The sequence below is a fragment of the Rhinichthys klamathensis genome, unplaced genomic scaffold (genome assembly GCF_029890125.1).
Source record: "Rhinichthys klamathensis goyatoka isolate OS25496 unplaced genomic scaffold, OSU_Roscu_1.1 h1tg000109l_1, whole genome shotgun sequence".
NCBI classification, from domain to species: Eukaryota; Metazoa; Chordata; class Actinopteri; order Cypriniformes; family Leuciscidae; genus Rhinichthys; species Rhinichthys klamathensis.
The window spans coordinates 2,829,569-2,847,117 of record NW_026606647.1 but is presented as its reverse complement, the minus strand read 5'-3'; the positions used below and the strand labels follow the sequence as shown (position 1 = coordinate 2,847,117).

Genomic DNA, 17,549 nt, shown 5'->3' with positions numbered 1-17,549 from the left:
ATTCTATTCGCGTTTGGTGTGAACGCAGCATAATGAAGAGGCTGCGATGTCAAGATTGCAATGCTGCGCTGAATTGTGTGTGTGTGTGTGTGTGTGCGCGCACGAGAGAGAGAGAGGGAGGGGTGCGCGGGCGCGATCGAACGGTGTGTGTTATGAATGCCCGTGCAGCCGTTAGTTTCATTTCAAAAATAGCGTCTTTTCTGGGGCCGATTGCTTGAATTGTGAGTTCAATAGCCTATTATTCTTCATGGAAAACACTTCAACAAAAGAGTATAATGACAGATTGGCTTAAATAGGCGCTTTTACACAAAATATTCCTTCATCATCTATTCAGTCTAAATAGCGATAAATTTCGCTCTATTCACGTTTGGTGTGAACGCAGCATAATGAACAGGCTGCGATGTCAAGATTGCAATGCTGGAGTGTGTGTGTGTGTGCGCGCAGGAGAGAGAGGGTGAGAGATAGAGAGAGAGATCTTTTGCTTTTAAACTGTGTGTGTGTGTCTGTCTGTGTCTGTGTGTATATATATATATATATATATATCTTTTTTTTTTTCTCTCCAAAATATTCATATAACCCATATCTTTTAAGTGTATGGTTTGCTTTAAATTAAATTAAGATTGTATGTTTGGTAATTGAACCTAAATGAATTTAAAATTAACGTGCTATATTTGAGATCAATACAATCAATGTTTTCCTTCATTTTAATCAACACTAACTTTATTCTCATCTGAATTATAAATAATTTATTTCTCTATAAAATAAAAAATCCTGAATAATCCAGACCAACTAGAGTGCACTTTTCCTACAACATCATCAGTGCTGAAGCGAAACTACCAGAGCCGTTCGGCAGATTTTCATTCTTGTGTGCTTATTTCATGTGTCCGTTAAATCCATGAGACCGTCTGTAGGGCGTTTCATTTTTCATTTTAGGTTTCAGAAGGTTGCTCATGCATACATTGTGGTTGATATGTGCCCTCGATGCGCACTTTTGCAGAGCCCACACTGATGCAAGTTCTACAGCACACTTCTTTTCGACAGTCAAAGCGGGGTTACGTTTATGCACGACGTGCACAATAACCCTAAAGGCACCGGGGTGGCGGTGCCGCCGGCTTCTTTTATATATATATATATATATATATATATATATATATATATATATATATATAAATATAGCTGCGAGCAGCGATGAAGGGCCAAAGCCGGCGGCACCACCACCCCGGTGCCTTTAGGTAACTAAAGGCACCGGGGTTGCGGTGCCACCGGCTTGGGCCCGCAATCGCTGCTCGCAGCTATATTTATATATATTTATAATTGCATTTAAACACTGATCCGTGCACATATTTATATAAGCACATGAAATATGGTAAAGGGAAGCTCAACCGTTAAATGCTTGACGCATGTGTCCAAACCTCATTGGTGAAGTTTAAACTGGTTGTCAAGCAGCCTGTTTAAACTTCTGATTACCATATTTGATGTACTCTTGATGCGTGTTGATCAGTGTGAAATAGCCTAAATTAAATAACAGATAAAGCAACTTGAATCATAATGATTCATATGGATTTCTTTTACTATTGCTTTATAAACTTTTTTAAACCATTATAGTTTTGCTGGATTGGACTTTCGAAGGGACAAAAAACTCTCAGGTTTTATTAAAAATGTCTTGATTTGTGTTTTGAAGATGAACAAGAGTCATGGATTTGGAACGACACAAGGGTTATTAATCCATGACAGATTGGGTTAACTAACTCTTAAATTGTTTTCCATTGAAAATTGTTTTCCACTAAAATCTCATTTGCACTTATTCAAACTTACACATTGAAACGCTTCACGCTGCTTTGGCGTTAATGCTGCCAAAAGCCATTGGTCAATTGACACCACTGGTCTCTGTCTGTCTGTCTGTCCTTCCTTCCGTCCGTCCATCCATCCATCCATCCATCTATCCATCTATCCATCTATCCATCTATCTATCTATCTATCTATCTATCTATCTATCTATCTATCTATCTATCTATCTATCTATCTATCTATCTATCTGAAACTACAACTATGTGTCGAAAACTACAACTGTCAATTTCAGCACCAACAATTAGTTCCAACAGTAGCGTTTATTGTTAAGGACAGTACAATCATCAGTTATCAGTACATATTAAACCAACAAAGACAAAAACACAGAATTTAATCAATGATCGCACGTGCTGGAACCGACCCTTTTAATTAACAATTCCACTTACAGTAGAGGGGATACGACCATGACTGATTCTCCAGCGTGAGAGATAAAACTAAAAACGTTGATGAAAGAGTGAAGAAGGGCTTTAGTAAAATAGAGAAGGGCACACGGGGATGGTGATGGAGATATAAATGATGGTGAAAGTGGGATGATAGGAAAAGAGTAAGGTGAGAGCTAAAGTGTGGGGGAGGTTGTCAGTAGCAATGTGTCTATCGTTGCTAATGAGCTCTGAAGGCTAAAGAAACCGAGACACTGACAACAGACACAGCTAAACCGTCTTTCACCCTACACACTGTCATTCTCTCTCCCTCTGCCAAGCTATCTCATCCTTTTCCCCTCCCTCTCCCCCTTTTAACAACACCACAGATGAATGCAAAGAGGATTTCCATTTTTTTTTACCAGCCGTATAATGAACACATCTCATGCTATAATTTATGTAAGTGTACAGATGCCTAAGCAGCCATTATTAGGTAAGCTGATATAAGGATGTTGGTTCGCTATGGCAAGTGTGTTCTGCAGGGCAATCGACTCCTGAAGGACATGGGACATGCAGTGAAGCGAGAGAGGGCTTAAAAAGGGGTTGAAATTTAAGACATTCAATAAAAAAATTTTAATATATATTTTTTTATGACTCCACTGAGTATAGAGGAAGACAATTAAGTTAGCAAAATGCCCAGAGGACATGTCCATTCTCTTTGACTAGTCAAACAATTAATGCACCTTTTCTGCTCAGGTCCTGCTAATCAGTTCATGTTGAGTTTAACCTACAGGTCGATTATGACAGAACATGCTGTATGTGCTTTTCTCTACAGGCTACACACATATTATTTGCTTTTAAACTAGTATGAAGGTATACTTAAATTAAAATTAAAATGCAACGCATTTAAAACTATGTACCCTATATATGTACATAGACTATTAATCTTCTCAACCACCACACGCTTTACATTTGCTGCTACAAATTAAGTTTAAGTTTTAGCCTACGTTGGGTAAGCTTAGGGTAGTCACTCTTGCAAAACTTTTAGATGATACATCATCCTGTAGGCCTACATGCTAAACTAGTCTCTAAATATGTTACAATTTAGCAGTTAATATACGTTTTTCATTTGGAATTTGATTCACCCCATCTTCGAATCCTATAGCCTAAGCTATAATAGTTAAACAGCTAATTTACAGTGGGTCCTATATTTCTAGCTGCGATCACCCCTCACTACTGCTATTAGTGACAGCATACCAGTACAACCTGACTTATTTATATAAGTAGGCTACTAATTGGGTAGACAGCAACCCTATTAGAATGCACATCTCCTCGGGAAATCGATTTCTTGATCTTCGGAGACTGGTGCGAGTGAGCGCGAGCGCGTAATTGTACGGAGGGCGGGGGAAGCGCGAGACAGACATCCCGCGGGTGGAAGCGCCTTTTCCTCACAGAAATCGAACAAGTGAGAAACTGTTGCTTCTTGGTGATATCTTAACAAAGAAATCGGCATATTCTACTTTTAAATAGTAATTTGGCTACTAAATAATATTTTTCAAGTGCCAGTAGAAGTTTAATGATTCCCAAAGATAATAAACGATAGAAGTAGCCTGCGTGTTTAAAGTGAACTGACTTGAAGACGCTGCAAAGAAGCAGCAACAGGAGAAAACAATAGATATTTCAAGCTGACAACAGTCTGAGCAGAGTGACCGGTAAAGGAAAACCCGAAGGCGCGAGATTCTCTGACATAGGCTATTCCGAGCTGTTCGCGCACGCGAGAGGAGCTGCGCTGTCGTGCGGAGTTACTCTTCAATTTTCATATTCTCTGGGAACTTATAAGGTAGGCAGAATTGTTTTGCAGTTGACATTTGTTCTTCAGAAATGTTTTACAAACTTTTAGTATACTATTCTATAGAATTTCTCGATTATTTGCCTTTTAGTTGGCATCAGAATTGAAGAAAAAATATTTCAGGAAAGAAATATTTGGTCTAATTAGCATCCTGCATTTACCATAGGCTACAGAAGTTTAAAGACATTTGAGTGTAAATGGGCAAGACCTGGAAACAAGTAGCTGACACAACATTGATTGTTCTGATTATTTAAATTAAGAAATCTGTGATGATAGATAGGCTACTGTTTGTAGTTTTGGAGAGTTGTGTCTGTTATGTAGTAATGAATCTGCAAACTCTGTAATATAATAGTAATGACTATTAAAATTATTCATGTAAGTCACCAAGATGTCTTATGCATATATTGTGCCTGTTTTTACTGTAAAATGCTCAGTATTGAACAGAAATAAATAACCTCATTACACAATCAGCATCAGGGAATCTTTTGGGAGCTTTTCAATTATTTCATAGGTTTTCTAATTCATCTAATTTAGCTCTTTTTATGTTTCAACTCAGTGACAAACATGTCAAGATGCCAGAGGTGTTTGATCTTGGGACCTGAATGTTACTCAGCTGAAGTTTGATGAAGACCAGCAGGAATTGAAAATCAACCACGAGTGCTGTGAGCCAGATTTAAAATTATATTTCACAATCCACTTACCATCCGGCTTATAAGACATTTGCAAACGGATCACTTAAACATAAGCATTTTGATGAATCTGAATCACAATCACAGCTTTCTTCTGTGAGAGGAGGGGCCGAGTTTGTTTAAATGCTGCAGTGGATATGGACTTTTCTGGGAATTCTCCAGAACACTTCTTGAATTTCTCATGGAAAAATGAGCCACACCGCTGTCACTCCAATAATCCATAAGGAGACATACCCGGCACACAGCAACCCCTGAGAAATACACATCCACATCACCTGATAGAATCTCCATCCTTGGACAAAATCGGAGATACCAAATCCCTCATGTTGCTTATATCAGACAAGCAATATATATTTAGATGACAATATAAACCTACTGGATCATCCAGAATTGCTGTTCATAGCGATAACTGTGTCCAATGTGTGTCACTCAGAAGAGCTGGTACAGGTTAGAGGGCTGACTGTTATGATTTTAATGTAGTAAATACAAGCAGAAAGATAAAACCGCAGAAATTGAAACTTTGAAAAGGGAATGAACACAAACATCCTTTAAGACCTTGTTCCATAGGACATTTGATTAGTTTGTTGCTAAAGGTGGATTTTTCTAGTTTATTTCTGAGACACAAGCCACGTTTCATCGTATCTGACTCCTTCGTTATCTTTTCTATCTTACCTTAGTCCCTTTTCCTTCCCAGAGTTCATTCTGGCCGGGGCTGTTTCTTCTAAAGGGGAGGAGGACTTCCTCTCTATTGCTGCCTCACGCCTCAGCCGCAGGAAGCGCGTTATTGGCGCGGCAGTGGGCGTGGCCATGGTACTGGTGCTACTGGTCGCTATTCCACTATTGGTCCACAGCACCAAACTGGGTGGTTCTGGAGGCGGAGGTACACATTATGAGATGCTTGGAAGCTGTAAGATGGTCTGTGACTCTTTAACGCCCACCAATGAACTAACACCTGTTTCACCTCCTCCTCACGACATCCCTGGACGCAGAGGGGGAGGCAAGTCAGGTTTTCGCGGAAACCAAGGCCCACCAGGCCCACGTGGGCCACCTGGAGAACCAGGAAAACCAGGTCCGCCTGGACCTCCAGGTCCAGGCCCAGGGGGATACATCCCATCGTTCTACAGCCCCAAAATAGCCTTCTATGCTGGTCTGCGCAAACAGCATGAGGGGAGCGAAGTACTCAAGTTTGATGATGTGGTGACAAATGTAGGGAATTACTATGAGCCTACCACAGGCAAATTCACCTGCCCTCTTCCTGGAATCTACTTCTTCACCTATCACGTGCTCATGAGGGGCGGAGATGGAACTAGCATGTGGGCCGACCTCAAGAAGAATGGACAGGTAGGAGATGTGACTCTCTCTCTCTCTCTCTCTCTCTCTCTCTCTCTCTCTCTCTCTCTCTCTCTCTTCACCTATCACATGCTCATGAGGGACAGAGATAGAACTAGCATGTGAATTTCTCTCTCTCTCTCTCTGTGTGTGTGTGTGTGTGAACACAAGGATTGTGTGCCATTAGAGCTGCTTTGAGGATGCCTTTTAAATTCCAGTTCAACTCCTGAATCAAACTTTGGCTTGACTAACCCTGTTACAAAGTTTTTAAAAAAACGTCTACAGAGAGATACAATAATAGATAGTTAGAATGATGGAATGACAAAATGATATATTGACAGGTAGACAGATGTATTGCCATAAACAGAATGACATAATCAAACATAGATAGATAGATAGATAGATAGATAGATAGATAGATAGATAGATAGATAGATAGATAGATAGATAGATAGATAGATACCGGTTGATTTTGTGGAACAGTGTAAATTCTTCCTTTACCAGAATCCCTGTGTTGAATTACAATCCAGTAAATTCCTCTTCCTGTCATTCCAATTTAAGTTTCTGTGGGCCATGACCAATTCAAATTCAAATTCCAACTCGTGTATAAAGAGACCAAATTCTTAGTGTTGCATATCCCTGGTGAAAATAGCATTTGGATTCACTCTACCCAAAGGTAGAGTTTGCTAACTAAGTTTTTAGAGGCACTTTAACTAGACAAAGGTCAGATGTGAATAAAGTCTGAGTCTGATTTGACTGAAATATCAAACGAATATTAGATTCACCGAGGTAGGGATTAAGGAATACGTTTAACATTCAAATAGGATCCAGTAAGCCAGCTGCTCAATTATTTAGCAGTCATTTTTGTCTGTCTATCACTTGTAGCCTTACTGAAGATACCTACAGTGGGTAAAAGGACAATGGAAACATTAAACAATTAAAATGTTCAGTTTTATAAGAAAATGAAGACTTACAAAGGGCATAACATATCAAAGCATATCAAATTGGTTCAAATGTGATTTGAGATGTGCCTTTTATTGAGAAGTCAATTTGGGTCTGTTTAAATAAATACATTTTGCATAGTCAGAAACAACATTAGGTTAACAGTTTCCAATGAAAAAAAGGACATTAGTAACACACAAACAAGCAAACACTGTCTCTTTGTCTCTCTCTGGAGTGGAACGAGATGCAACAGCTGGAGACAGTCCTCACAGGACCCGTGGATTTAGAATAAATGGAAAAAGTGAGGGGAGAAAAAAACTCTCCATCTGGTGAAACATGACACGGATCTGGGATTCAGGCTCTCTCAACTCAACCGCTCAGTTTTGATTTTTAGTAGTTGAACAGAAAGCGGGGATTATCCAAGAGATATAAAGAAAATTCCCTTGGCAACACTTGTTTACATACACACTGTGTCTCTTTCTTTCTCGCACACACACATGGTTTTGTGACAGATATATCAGACAGGAAGTGATGAAAACCCTTTAATGAGTCTGTAGCAATCTGTCAGCTTCCCTTCAACACAGCCATTAACATGACATAACACCTGCCATTAATGCCCCATGTCTATTCATCATACATAATCCCAGAACAAAAGAAAATGAATCCACAACTGGTATCTGTGAAATAAGAGGTGGAACTGGTTCTTTTCAAAAGCATATGAGCCATCTCAGTTAAATATATTGATTCAAATGTACAAGCTCTGCATGTAAAGCCAATCTCAGAATCACATTTTAAGCCAGTGAATTCATTTTTTTTTAAACTTATGAAAAGAAAAAATAAATGTTTACATTGGTCCAATAGATTCAACAGTAAAACGAAAAACCACCTCTGCACTAAACATCAAATTAGTGTTTGTCATACTGTAAAGATGTTTTGTTAGGTAACCTTAATGCATTCTAGAAAACATCTAAATTAACTGGTTCAATTTATATAGACATTGGTTAACCAATGAAAATATTTTTTCTGTTCAGATGGAAATTTTACTTGTTTAATTTAGTTATGCAGATCAAGTGACCTGAATTGACTTTACTGAACAATAGCAACATTAATACAGTATCAAATTTGTTAAATCTGTTATGGACTGATTAAACAGTCTATCTGTTACATGACATAGAGGAGCAGATTGTCTCTGCTACTCATATAAAACATTGTATTGCGAAAAATACAATAGCAGTTGTGCTGTGGCCCATAACCAGGCTTGGGGATTCAACACAGCCTCCATTAAGTGGAGGACAAGATGCAGAAATGAGAAGATGAGGAGAGTAAGCTTAGGCAGTGTATGGCATGCATGTTGTATTGCAGATATTGTCATTCCAGTGATCTCCTCTCATGTTAAATCATTCATGTCTTTAAGATGAGATTCCCTTTTTTCCACCTGGGCCACAAACACACACACACAGAGCCACACTCTGCCACTCAGCCAATCTCTGCCCTTCGATTAATTATCTCTCCCCTTAGCTAAATTATTTAACCCATCTCAAGGTCCTCTCAAAGCATTCTCATAAACATACACAACCGCGCCAACATAAGTTTGGGTTGCTCTTAAAGGGATAGTTCATCCAAAGATGAATTTTATAGTTGTAAAATAGATCATTTAAATATTATTTCTCACCTAAAACAACAGTGACATGGGCAGGTTTTTCAACACTTTCCACTCCAAAATTAAAATAGTGTCATAATTTAGTCACCCTTATGTCACTCAATGTAACAAATGTACTTTCTTTTGTGGAATACCAAAAAATACATAAGTGTTTTTTGTCCACACAATTGACAATCTACACTCACCAGCCACTTTATTAGGTACCCCATGCTAGTAACGGGTTGGACCCCCTTTTGCCTTCAGAACTGCCTCAATTCTTCGTGGCATAGATTCAACAAGGTGCTGGAAGCATTCCTCAGGGAGTTTGGTCCATATTGACATGATGGCATCACACAGTTGCCGCAGATTTGTCGGCTGCACATCCATGATGCGAATCTCCCGTTCCACCACATCCCAAAGATGCTCTATTGGGTTGAGATCTGGTGACTGTGGAGGCCATTTTAGTACAGTGAACTCATTGTCATGTTCAAGAAACCAATTTGAAATGATTAGAGCTTTGTGACATGGTGGAAGTAGCCATCAGAGGATGGGTACATGGTGGCCATAAAGGGATGGACATGGTCAGAAACAATGCTCAGGTAGGCCGTGGCATTTAAACGATGCCCAATTGGCACTAAGGGGCCTAAAGTGTGCCAGGAAAACATCCCCCACACCATTACACCACCACCACCAGCCTGCACAGTGGTAACAAGGCATGATGGTTCCATGTTCTCATTCTGTTTACGCCAAATTCTGACTCTAACATCTGAATGTCTCAACAGAAATCGAGACTCATCAGACCAGGCAACATTTTTCCAGTCTTCAACTGTTCAATTTTGGTGAGCTCTTGCAAATTGTAGCCTCTTTTTCCTATTTGTAGTGGAGATGAGTGGTACCCGGTGGAGTCTTCTGCTGTTGTAGCCCATCCGCCTCAAGGTTGTGCGTGTTGTGGCTTCACAAATGCTTTGCTGCATACCTCGGTTGTAACGAGTGGTTATTTCAGTCACTGTTGCCCTTCTATCAGCTCGAACCAGTCTGGCCATTCTCCTCTGACCTCTGGCATCAACAAGGCATTTCCGCCCACAGAACTGCCGCTCACTGGATGTTTTTTCTTTTTCGGACCATTCTCTGTAAACCCTAGAGATGGTTGTGGGTGAAAATCCCAGTAGATTAGCAGTTTCTGAAATACTCAGACCAGCCCTTCTGGCACCAACAATCATGCCACGTTCAAAGTCACTCAAATCACCTTTCTTCCCCATACTGATGCTCGGTTTGAACTGCAGGAGATTGTCTTGACCATGTCTACATGCCTAAATGCACGTAGTTGCCGCCATGTGATTGGCTGCTTAGAAATTAAGTGTTAACGAGCAGTTGGACAGGTGTACCTAATAAAGTGGCCGGTGAGTGTATATGGGGTTCAATGTTGTTTGGGGCCTCACTGACTTTTCATTGCATTTACAAAAAATATTTTTTTGTTCCAGAGAACAGAAAGCCATATAAGTTTTGATTGACATGAGGGCGAATATTAAAGGATGACAGAATTTTCATTTTAGAGTGTAAACTGTTGGAAAACCTGCCCATGTCACTGTTGTTTTAGGTGAAAAACAATATTTACACTATTTATAACTATTTTAAATTGAAATAGCAAATGAAAAAGGCAAAAGAAAAAATCTAAAAGTGTGAGCCCTCCCAGATGAGGAGGGCGTGCGATGGGAGGCGGTAAGATGGTGTGGGATGATAGAGAGATGAACGGAGGAGAGGAAGATGGATGGCAAATCAGAGGAGAGCCGACAGAGAGGTCGGGAGAAAGTGTTACTCCGAGGCCAGAGACACAGACAGCATCAGATCAATGTAAGTAAGATAGATGAGCAAAACGACAGAAAGTGTGAGCGCGTGTGAGAGAGAACGAGAAATGACTACTGACCTCATTGCAGGTCATAGACTTGCACAAGCTGTTACTACAAACATAGTCTATGAACTTCTATCTAAAACATGTAGATTCCAACGCACTTTGAGACGAGCAAAAATCTGCGGCCTGTAACTGCAGCGAGATCATGGCAGTTAGTTTTATTTTTAGAGACCTGAATATTAATGTATTTATGAAATGCCACTTATTAGTTGAAGTTTGGCTCCTCATGGCAGGAATAGATTGCATGGGGCTGAATAAGAAACGAAAACAGCATCATGAGGGGTGCAGCAGGGAGCTCAACATCCACAAATTAATGTCACTCAAGCAGAATACCCAGCCAATTTGCTTCTCATTACAAATTCAATTAATTAAATCAGTAATTGATTCTTGGCTATGTAAACATGTCTCTTCTCATCCCACAGTATGACTATCGTTATACTAGGTTCAGCTTTAGTACTTCACCTCCCTGCCACTTTTGAAAACCTCCCACTCTCTCTCTATGGTCTCGTCAGAGTAGCGCAGCACTAATTACGGTGTGATGCAGAGAAATTGTTAGAAAAGCTTCAAACATCCTGTCAATTACACAGCAGCTAATGAGTTTACATCCTCCAATTAATTAATTAATATAGTTAATGAGGTAATCCCACAGTATCTTGACAGGCTTTTGCAGCTGTTGCAATAGACACTTGTACATCCGTTTTCCCTGTATATTTGCACTTTCTCCGCCCCTGTTTTCTTCTTTCATATCTCTAGCTCTCATTTCCTGTACTTTCACTGCATGCCCTTTGAATGGCCAAAGGTCGGTCACAAACAAACTCTGAGATTAACATCAGTGTGTGTTTATAAGAGGCCCATTCAGGAGAGAACATTGTGTACAAAACACACACATACTGTACATGAACCTGCTGCTGCAAGGCTTCATTCTCAAGAACAGCCCTTTTTACATTTTTTTACCAAGGACATATACTGAGAAACACACACTTGAAGAATTTAACCTTGAAGCAGGATGGACAGGAAAAAAGAATTATGAGATTCTGCTTGGAAATGATGGTAAATTTGTTTGGACTGTTTAGGAGGAAACAATTTTGTACTTATATGTAGCACATTAAATTTGTTCTTTTCATTCATCTCTTGTTTTATCTCATGGATGTAGCAGTGTCACCCATTCCAACAAAGACTGTTTGCACAAATGTAACTCTATATTGTCTGACAACATAAGGGAAAAGGAGAAAGACCATTAGAACTGAATGTATTCTTCATATCCACTTTTGATTATGTCACAAAACTGGTCTTTCTCAGTTCCCCTGTATTTCATTTTACGAATTTGTAAAATGAAAAACACTTGCATCAGAAAAGCTAAATCAGTCATATTAGCCCATTAAATGTTACTCAGAAACAGGGGATTTGTATGAATACAAAATTACAGGAGATAAATTGTTCATTCATGAAACAGAACATGATATATTCTGAGGTTACACACTGGTACGCTACATGCCCTCTATTTGAGAGGACTGACATTCTATAATTATTATTAGTGTTATTATTATAATTATCATTATTACTTGATAAGAAATATACTTAGTCCTGAAACTTTATGAATATTATATACAGCACAGCTTAGTACACAGTTGTTGTTGTTTTTTTTTACAGAAATGCCTTAAATACATTTTTGTACTTTTATGAATGGCCAAACAAATAAAATCCCAAGTAACATTATTTAAACAAATAAACTCATGAAAAAAAGAAAATAGATTGAAAAGTAGCCGTAGCCATGTGTCATGTTTATTTTATTGGCTTTCATGAAAGTCAAATGTAAAATAAATTACATTCACACAACTAAATAAAATAAATTAAGTTCACAACCAATTCGTTGTGTGCATTTCTGTGTAAAGTGTGTAGACTATTACTTTCACTTCTTGCAATTGGTTGTTTTATTTGGCTCTTGAATTTATTTAACGAATAGCCTTTACATTATCATCACTCTTTTCTGTCAGAAGCTGTCTGTATAGTTTAAACCGAAGAACTGCTATTTAATCTGATAACGGGTCCTTGAAATCACTGGGGGGAAACAACACACATTTAATAAAACACAACTTCCATATCGTTTAGACATTTATTACCAGCTAGCTATATCTCTGTATTTCACACACACACACACACACACACACACACACACTCGTGCGCGCACACACACAGCCAGTTAATAGTTAGTGACTCCATTTGACCGGTGGTCGGTGCGAAGCTCCGTTTATTGTGATACAGTGGAGTTATTGAGGAGTGGGTCCCATTAGGAGCAACAGCCGAGCCACAGCGCCGGTCAATTACCGAGCCAGCGAGGCCCCGACGCAGACCCAGGCCTCCCGCGGGACCTGCCACCTCGCGCCGTTAATCAATCCGATTTAGACTGGACAGGGACACGCGCCAACACGAGGCGCGCAGTGGAGACACGCGCGTGACCTGCATTTTATTACGATTCCCGCAGAAAAAGATGGATAGATGGTGCAAGGAATGAACAGATACGGGGGAAGAGGTGGAGGGAAAAGAAAGATGAGGGGAAAGACAGGGATAATTAATGAGTATATGTGAGAAGAATTAAGCGCAAACTCTAGAAAATGTCGATGACTTGAAGACGCGACTGAAATACATTTGAAAAACATTATTCTTCAAAAGTACAAAGTGTATCATACTCTAGAATTAAAAAGATAAATATTTTATAGATTGTTTTATGGTAGCAGAGCTTAGTGAGAAGTAGCCTATAGGCTAGATTAATCTGAATTACTAGCCTACTCATTAATTATACATATGAATGGAAATATTAATTAAGCTTTGGTTCTTATACTAAGATCATGCATTAATTAGCAGTGCAAAAATTAGGCCGTGTTTGAAGCTTTAGGCATTAATCAGTGTTTTGATCTGAATGGTTTAAGACAAATGTGTTGATTTTATTGTTGACTTTCAAAAAAGAATGACCTGTTAGTGCTTTTGGTTATACTTTATTTTAAAGTGTACTAAGTATAACAATTAACTACATGTAGCCTACTTACTATGGGGTCAGGGTTAGGATTAGGTTGTGGTTGTGGTTTAGGTTAGTTGCATGTACTTAAGCACAATTAATAGTATACTTACTATAGCAACTACATGTAACATATAACAAAGACACTGAAATAAACTATTACCGTGCTTTTTTTGTAGGCTACTCCTCCCTGATTTCCCTTCCACCACTTGAGTGTTTTTCTCTTAGCATATGCATGTATGCAACTATACGGACTATCAGTTAATTGATATTACTGAGTATATATCAATTAACTACTTACGTTTAGGGTTTGGTTTAGGAATAGTTACTTGTAATTACACATAATTTACTGTTATTACTATAGTAAGTACATGTAGTAATGTGTAATTATGTCACCTTAAAATAAAGTGTTACCACAAATAAAATTACATGAGTTTAACAATTTAACAAATGTGTACATTTGTGAATGACTGAAGACCTCAGTGTTTAACAGCCTTTCCAATAAATTACACACCACACACATACAATACGCAGATCAATAAGCCTTATTCCCTTGGACCTTGGTCTGTCTTGGTCTTTAGATATCCTACGTAGGGAGGAGACGAGAAATCATAAGACAGGAGGGGGAGAGAGAGAGAGAGAGAGAGAGAGAGAGAGAGAGAGAGAGAGAGAGAGAGAGAGAGAGAGAGAGAGAGAGAGAGAGAGAGAGAGAGAGAGAGAGAGAGAGAGAGAGAGAGAGAGAGAGAGAGAGAGAGAGTTTTACAAGGTTGCCCATTGAGCCCCACTCTATTTAACATTTATATAAACGAACTAGCCAAAGCCTTAAATAACTCCACGGCCCCCGGCCCAACCCTGACGCAATCAGAAGTTAAATGTCTCCTCTTTGCAGATGATTTAGTCCTTCTGTCAAAAACAAAAGAGGGACTACAGCAGCTCCTCGACGTCGTAGAGACATTCAGTCAAACGTGGGCTCTCAAAATTAACCTCGCAAAAACTAAAATAATGATTTTTCAAAATAGATCCAGGTGTAGGGAAAATAAATACATCTTCAGAGCAGGAAACCAAGTCCTCCAACACACCCACGAATACACATATCTGGGGCTAAAACTGAGTTCGACAGGGAACTTTAATCTGGCTGTGACTGAACTGAAGGCGAAAGCGATGAGGGTCTTCTACATGATTAAAAATACTATTCGACATGAAATTCCAATTCAAACCTGGCTAAAAATCCTAAAAGCAATAATCGAACCGATTGCTCTGTACGGCAGTGAGGTATGGGGACCTCTAAAAACCAAGATTTCTCAAAATGGGAAAAAGAGGAAATTGAAACTCTGCATACCCAAATTTGTAAAAGCATCCTAAAAGTAAACAGAGCGACACCAAACAACTCGTGCAGAGCTGAATTAGGACAATACCCCTTATTGATCACTATCCAAAAAAGAGCTATAAAGTTCTACCAGCACCTGAAGCGCAGTGACCCGAGCTCTTACCAGGCCGAAGCCCTGCGGTGTCAGGAGCAGAACCGGCCCCGGAGCGCACTCTCACAGCTGATGCTCAAACTACAGCCAGACCAGCACAGCACTCTCTGGCCAAACCAAATTATACAATTACAAAAACTAAATTACATTAACTATTGGAAAGATGCTACTAAATTACAAAAGAAGATGGAACTCTATTTAAACCTGAAAAGAGAGTATAAACCAGCAGAATACCTGAGCTGTGTGAAAGAGCATAAAGTGAGAAAGACCCTAACCAGATATAGGCTGAGTGACCACAGTCTGGCTGTAGAGAGAGGACGGCACCGGCAGAGATGGCAGCCGAGAGAGCAGAGACTGTGTTCTCTGTGCTCTCAGAGAGAGGTGGAGACAGAAGAACACTTCCTCATACACTGCGATCACTATCACAGCATTAGATCGGACTATTTCACTAGATTTCAACAGCTAGAACCAAATTTTATGGCATTGCCAAATTCTGAAAAATTAATTCATATTTTGGGAGAAAACTCTTGCTCAATCACAACAGCAGCAAAGTATGTAATAGCCTGCCACAAACTACGAGAGTCAGCCAGTGGACAAAATTAAAGTCTGAATGTTGGTTCAAAACTGTGTGTTGTTGTTGTTGTTGTTTTTTTGTGTGTGTTTATTTTTATTTTGATATATTTCATTTTGATTCATTATGATATAAATGTAATATATTCATGCATTTGTTTACATTATTAATTTATCGATTATTTGTTCATTGCCTATGTAATGGCCAATGCTTTGGCAATACTGTATAAGTCATGCCAATAAAGCTCATTTGAATTTTGAGAGAGAGAGAGAGAGAGAGAGAGAGAGAGAGAGAGAGAGAGAGAGAGAGAGAGAGAGAGAGAGAGAGAGAGAGAGAGAGAGAGAGAGAGAGAGAGAGAGAGAGAGAGAGAGAGAGAGAGAAAGAGTGCCATGTTTACAGAGAGATTAAAGGATTTAAAGGGGAAGTTGTAGACTGCTGTGATATTATAAAGTTAAAGCTTTAGAGCTTAAATACATAACATAAATGCACTCCATAGGACATCACAACATTTATTTCCATCAAAAGGTGCAAACATTTTTGGTCAAGATCTTGTTTTGACAATGCAAGAGTCCAGCACTCTGTAAAGTCTCTTCCAGCACATCCCAAAGGCTTTCAATGAATTTAAGGATGATGAAAATCAAATCAAAAAATTATTCTTCCTGCTCCCTCTCATCCACTCTTTCACAATCTGAGCCTGATGAATCTTGACATTGTCATCCTGGAATATGGCCGTGATGTGTCTTCCTACATGGTTGTTTAAGAAATGAGAAGCTACACACTCCATCAATTAGTGTTAGAAGAACTGTTGCCAAACATATAACATGGCATAATAGTCACTGCAATAATGATCCAATATAGACTCTTAAGCGTTTGCCTATAAAATCCAAACAGGATTTATTTTGTTGTGTATTTTGTCCTCCTGATCATTGTTCCTTTTATCCAACATTAAAACCATTACTCTCTCTCTCTCTCTCTCTCTCTCTCTCTCTCTCTCTCTCTCTCTCTCTCTCTCTCTCTCTCTCTCTCTCTCTCTCTCTCTCTCTCTCTCTCTCTCTCTCTCTCTCTCTCTCTCTCTCTCTTCAGGTGAGGGCCAGTGCGATCGCTCAGGACGCAGATCAGAATTATGACTACGCCTCTAACAGTGTGATCCTACATTTAGATGTGGGAGATGAGGTCTGTGTGCAGCTGGATGGTGGAAAAGTACATGGAGGAAACACCAACAAATATAGCACATTCAGCGGCTTTCTCATCTACCCCGACTAACAAACATACAAAAACACAAATACAATATCACATATTTAACTCCCTCACATCAGACTGATTGATAAACAAAAACATTTGATTCATGTGATACAACACTTGATACAACATCAAGAGGAAACATTGTAAAATTAACTTTACAGCTGAAAGTATTCCGATTATAGCTATAAAGGCATCAGCATTGACAACCTAAGGAAAACAGTATTTTCAATGAGGAAAAAAAAGGCCGGGAATTGATTTGATCCACTGGCAATTAATTGGATTGAAAAAAGTGGTCTCTCTGACAGGTGTACAATCTAAAGATGAAAAAAAGCTTACTAAATGTAATTTAAAGTAGGAAAAAAAACTGCCAATGAATTATGACAACATGCATTCTCTGAAAACAAATCTTAATAGTTGAGAACTTTCTTCTTCTTCATTGTAACCAATGCATGAACCATATACAGCCAAAAAATGGTTCTGAAAAGAAAATATTACTTTTCTCATTTCGCAAGCAGAGCAAGTTAGTTTTAATGAAAGATCACGTAGACAAACATGCTTTTTCTTTGGAATATTGTGCATCGATGAATCGATGAATCGATGAATCGATCACTAAAACACCATGAATGTGTATTAAGAAAGTAAATAGGGGTCCGCTTCGAAACATTGCTAACAGTCCTCTTG

General features: G+C 39.1%; 1 protein-coding gene across 1 annotated transcript; it reads left to right on the top strand.

The window, feature by feature from the left end:
• The first annotated feature begins 5,111 nt into the window (after positions 1-5,111).
• On the top strand, positions 5,112-17,014 carry c1ql4b (complement component 1, q subcomponent-like 4b). The gene is made up of 3 exons (XM_056253880.1): positions 5,112-5,192; positions 5,440-6,086; positions 16,710-17,014. The coding sequence occupies exons 2-3, from the start codon at positions 5,553-5,555 to the stop codon at positions 16,887-16,889; spliced, it is 714 nt and encodes a 237-aa protein (XP_056109855.1). The 5' UTR covers positions 5,112-5,192; positions 5,440-5,552; the 3' UTR covers positions 16,890-17,014.
• Positions 17,015-17,549: the final 535 nt, after the last annotated feature.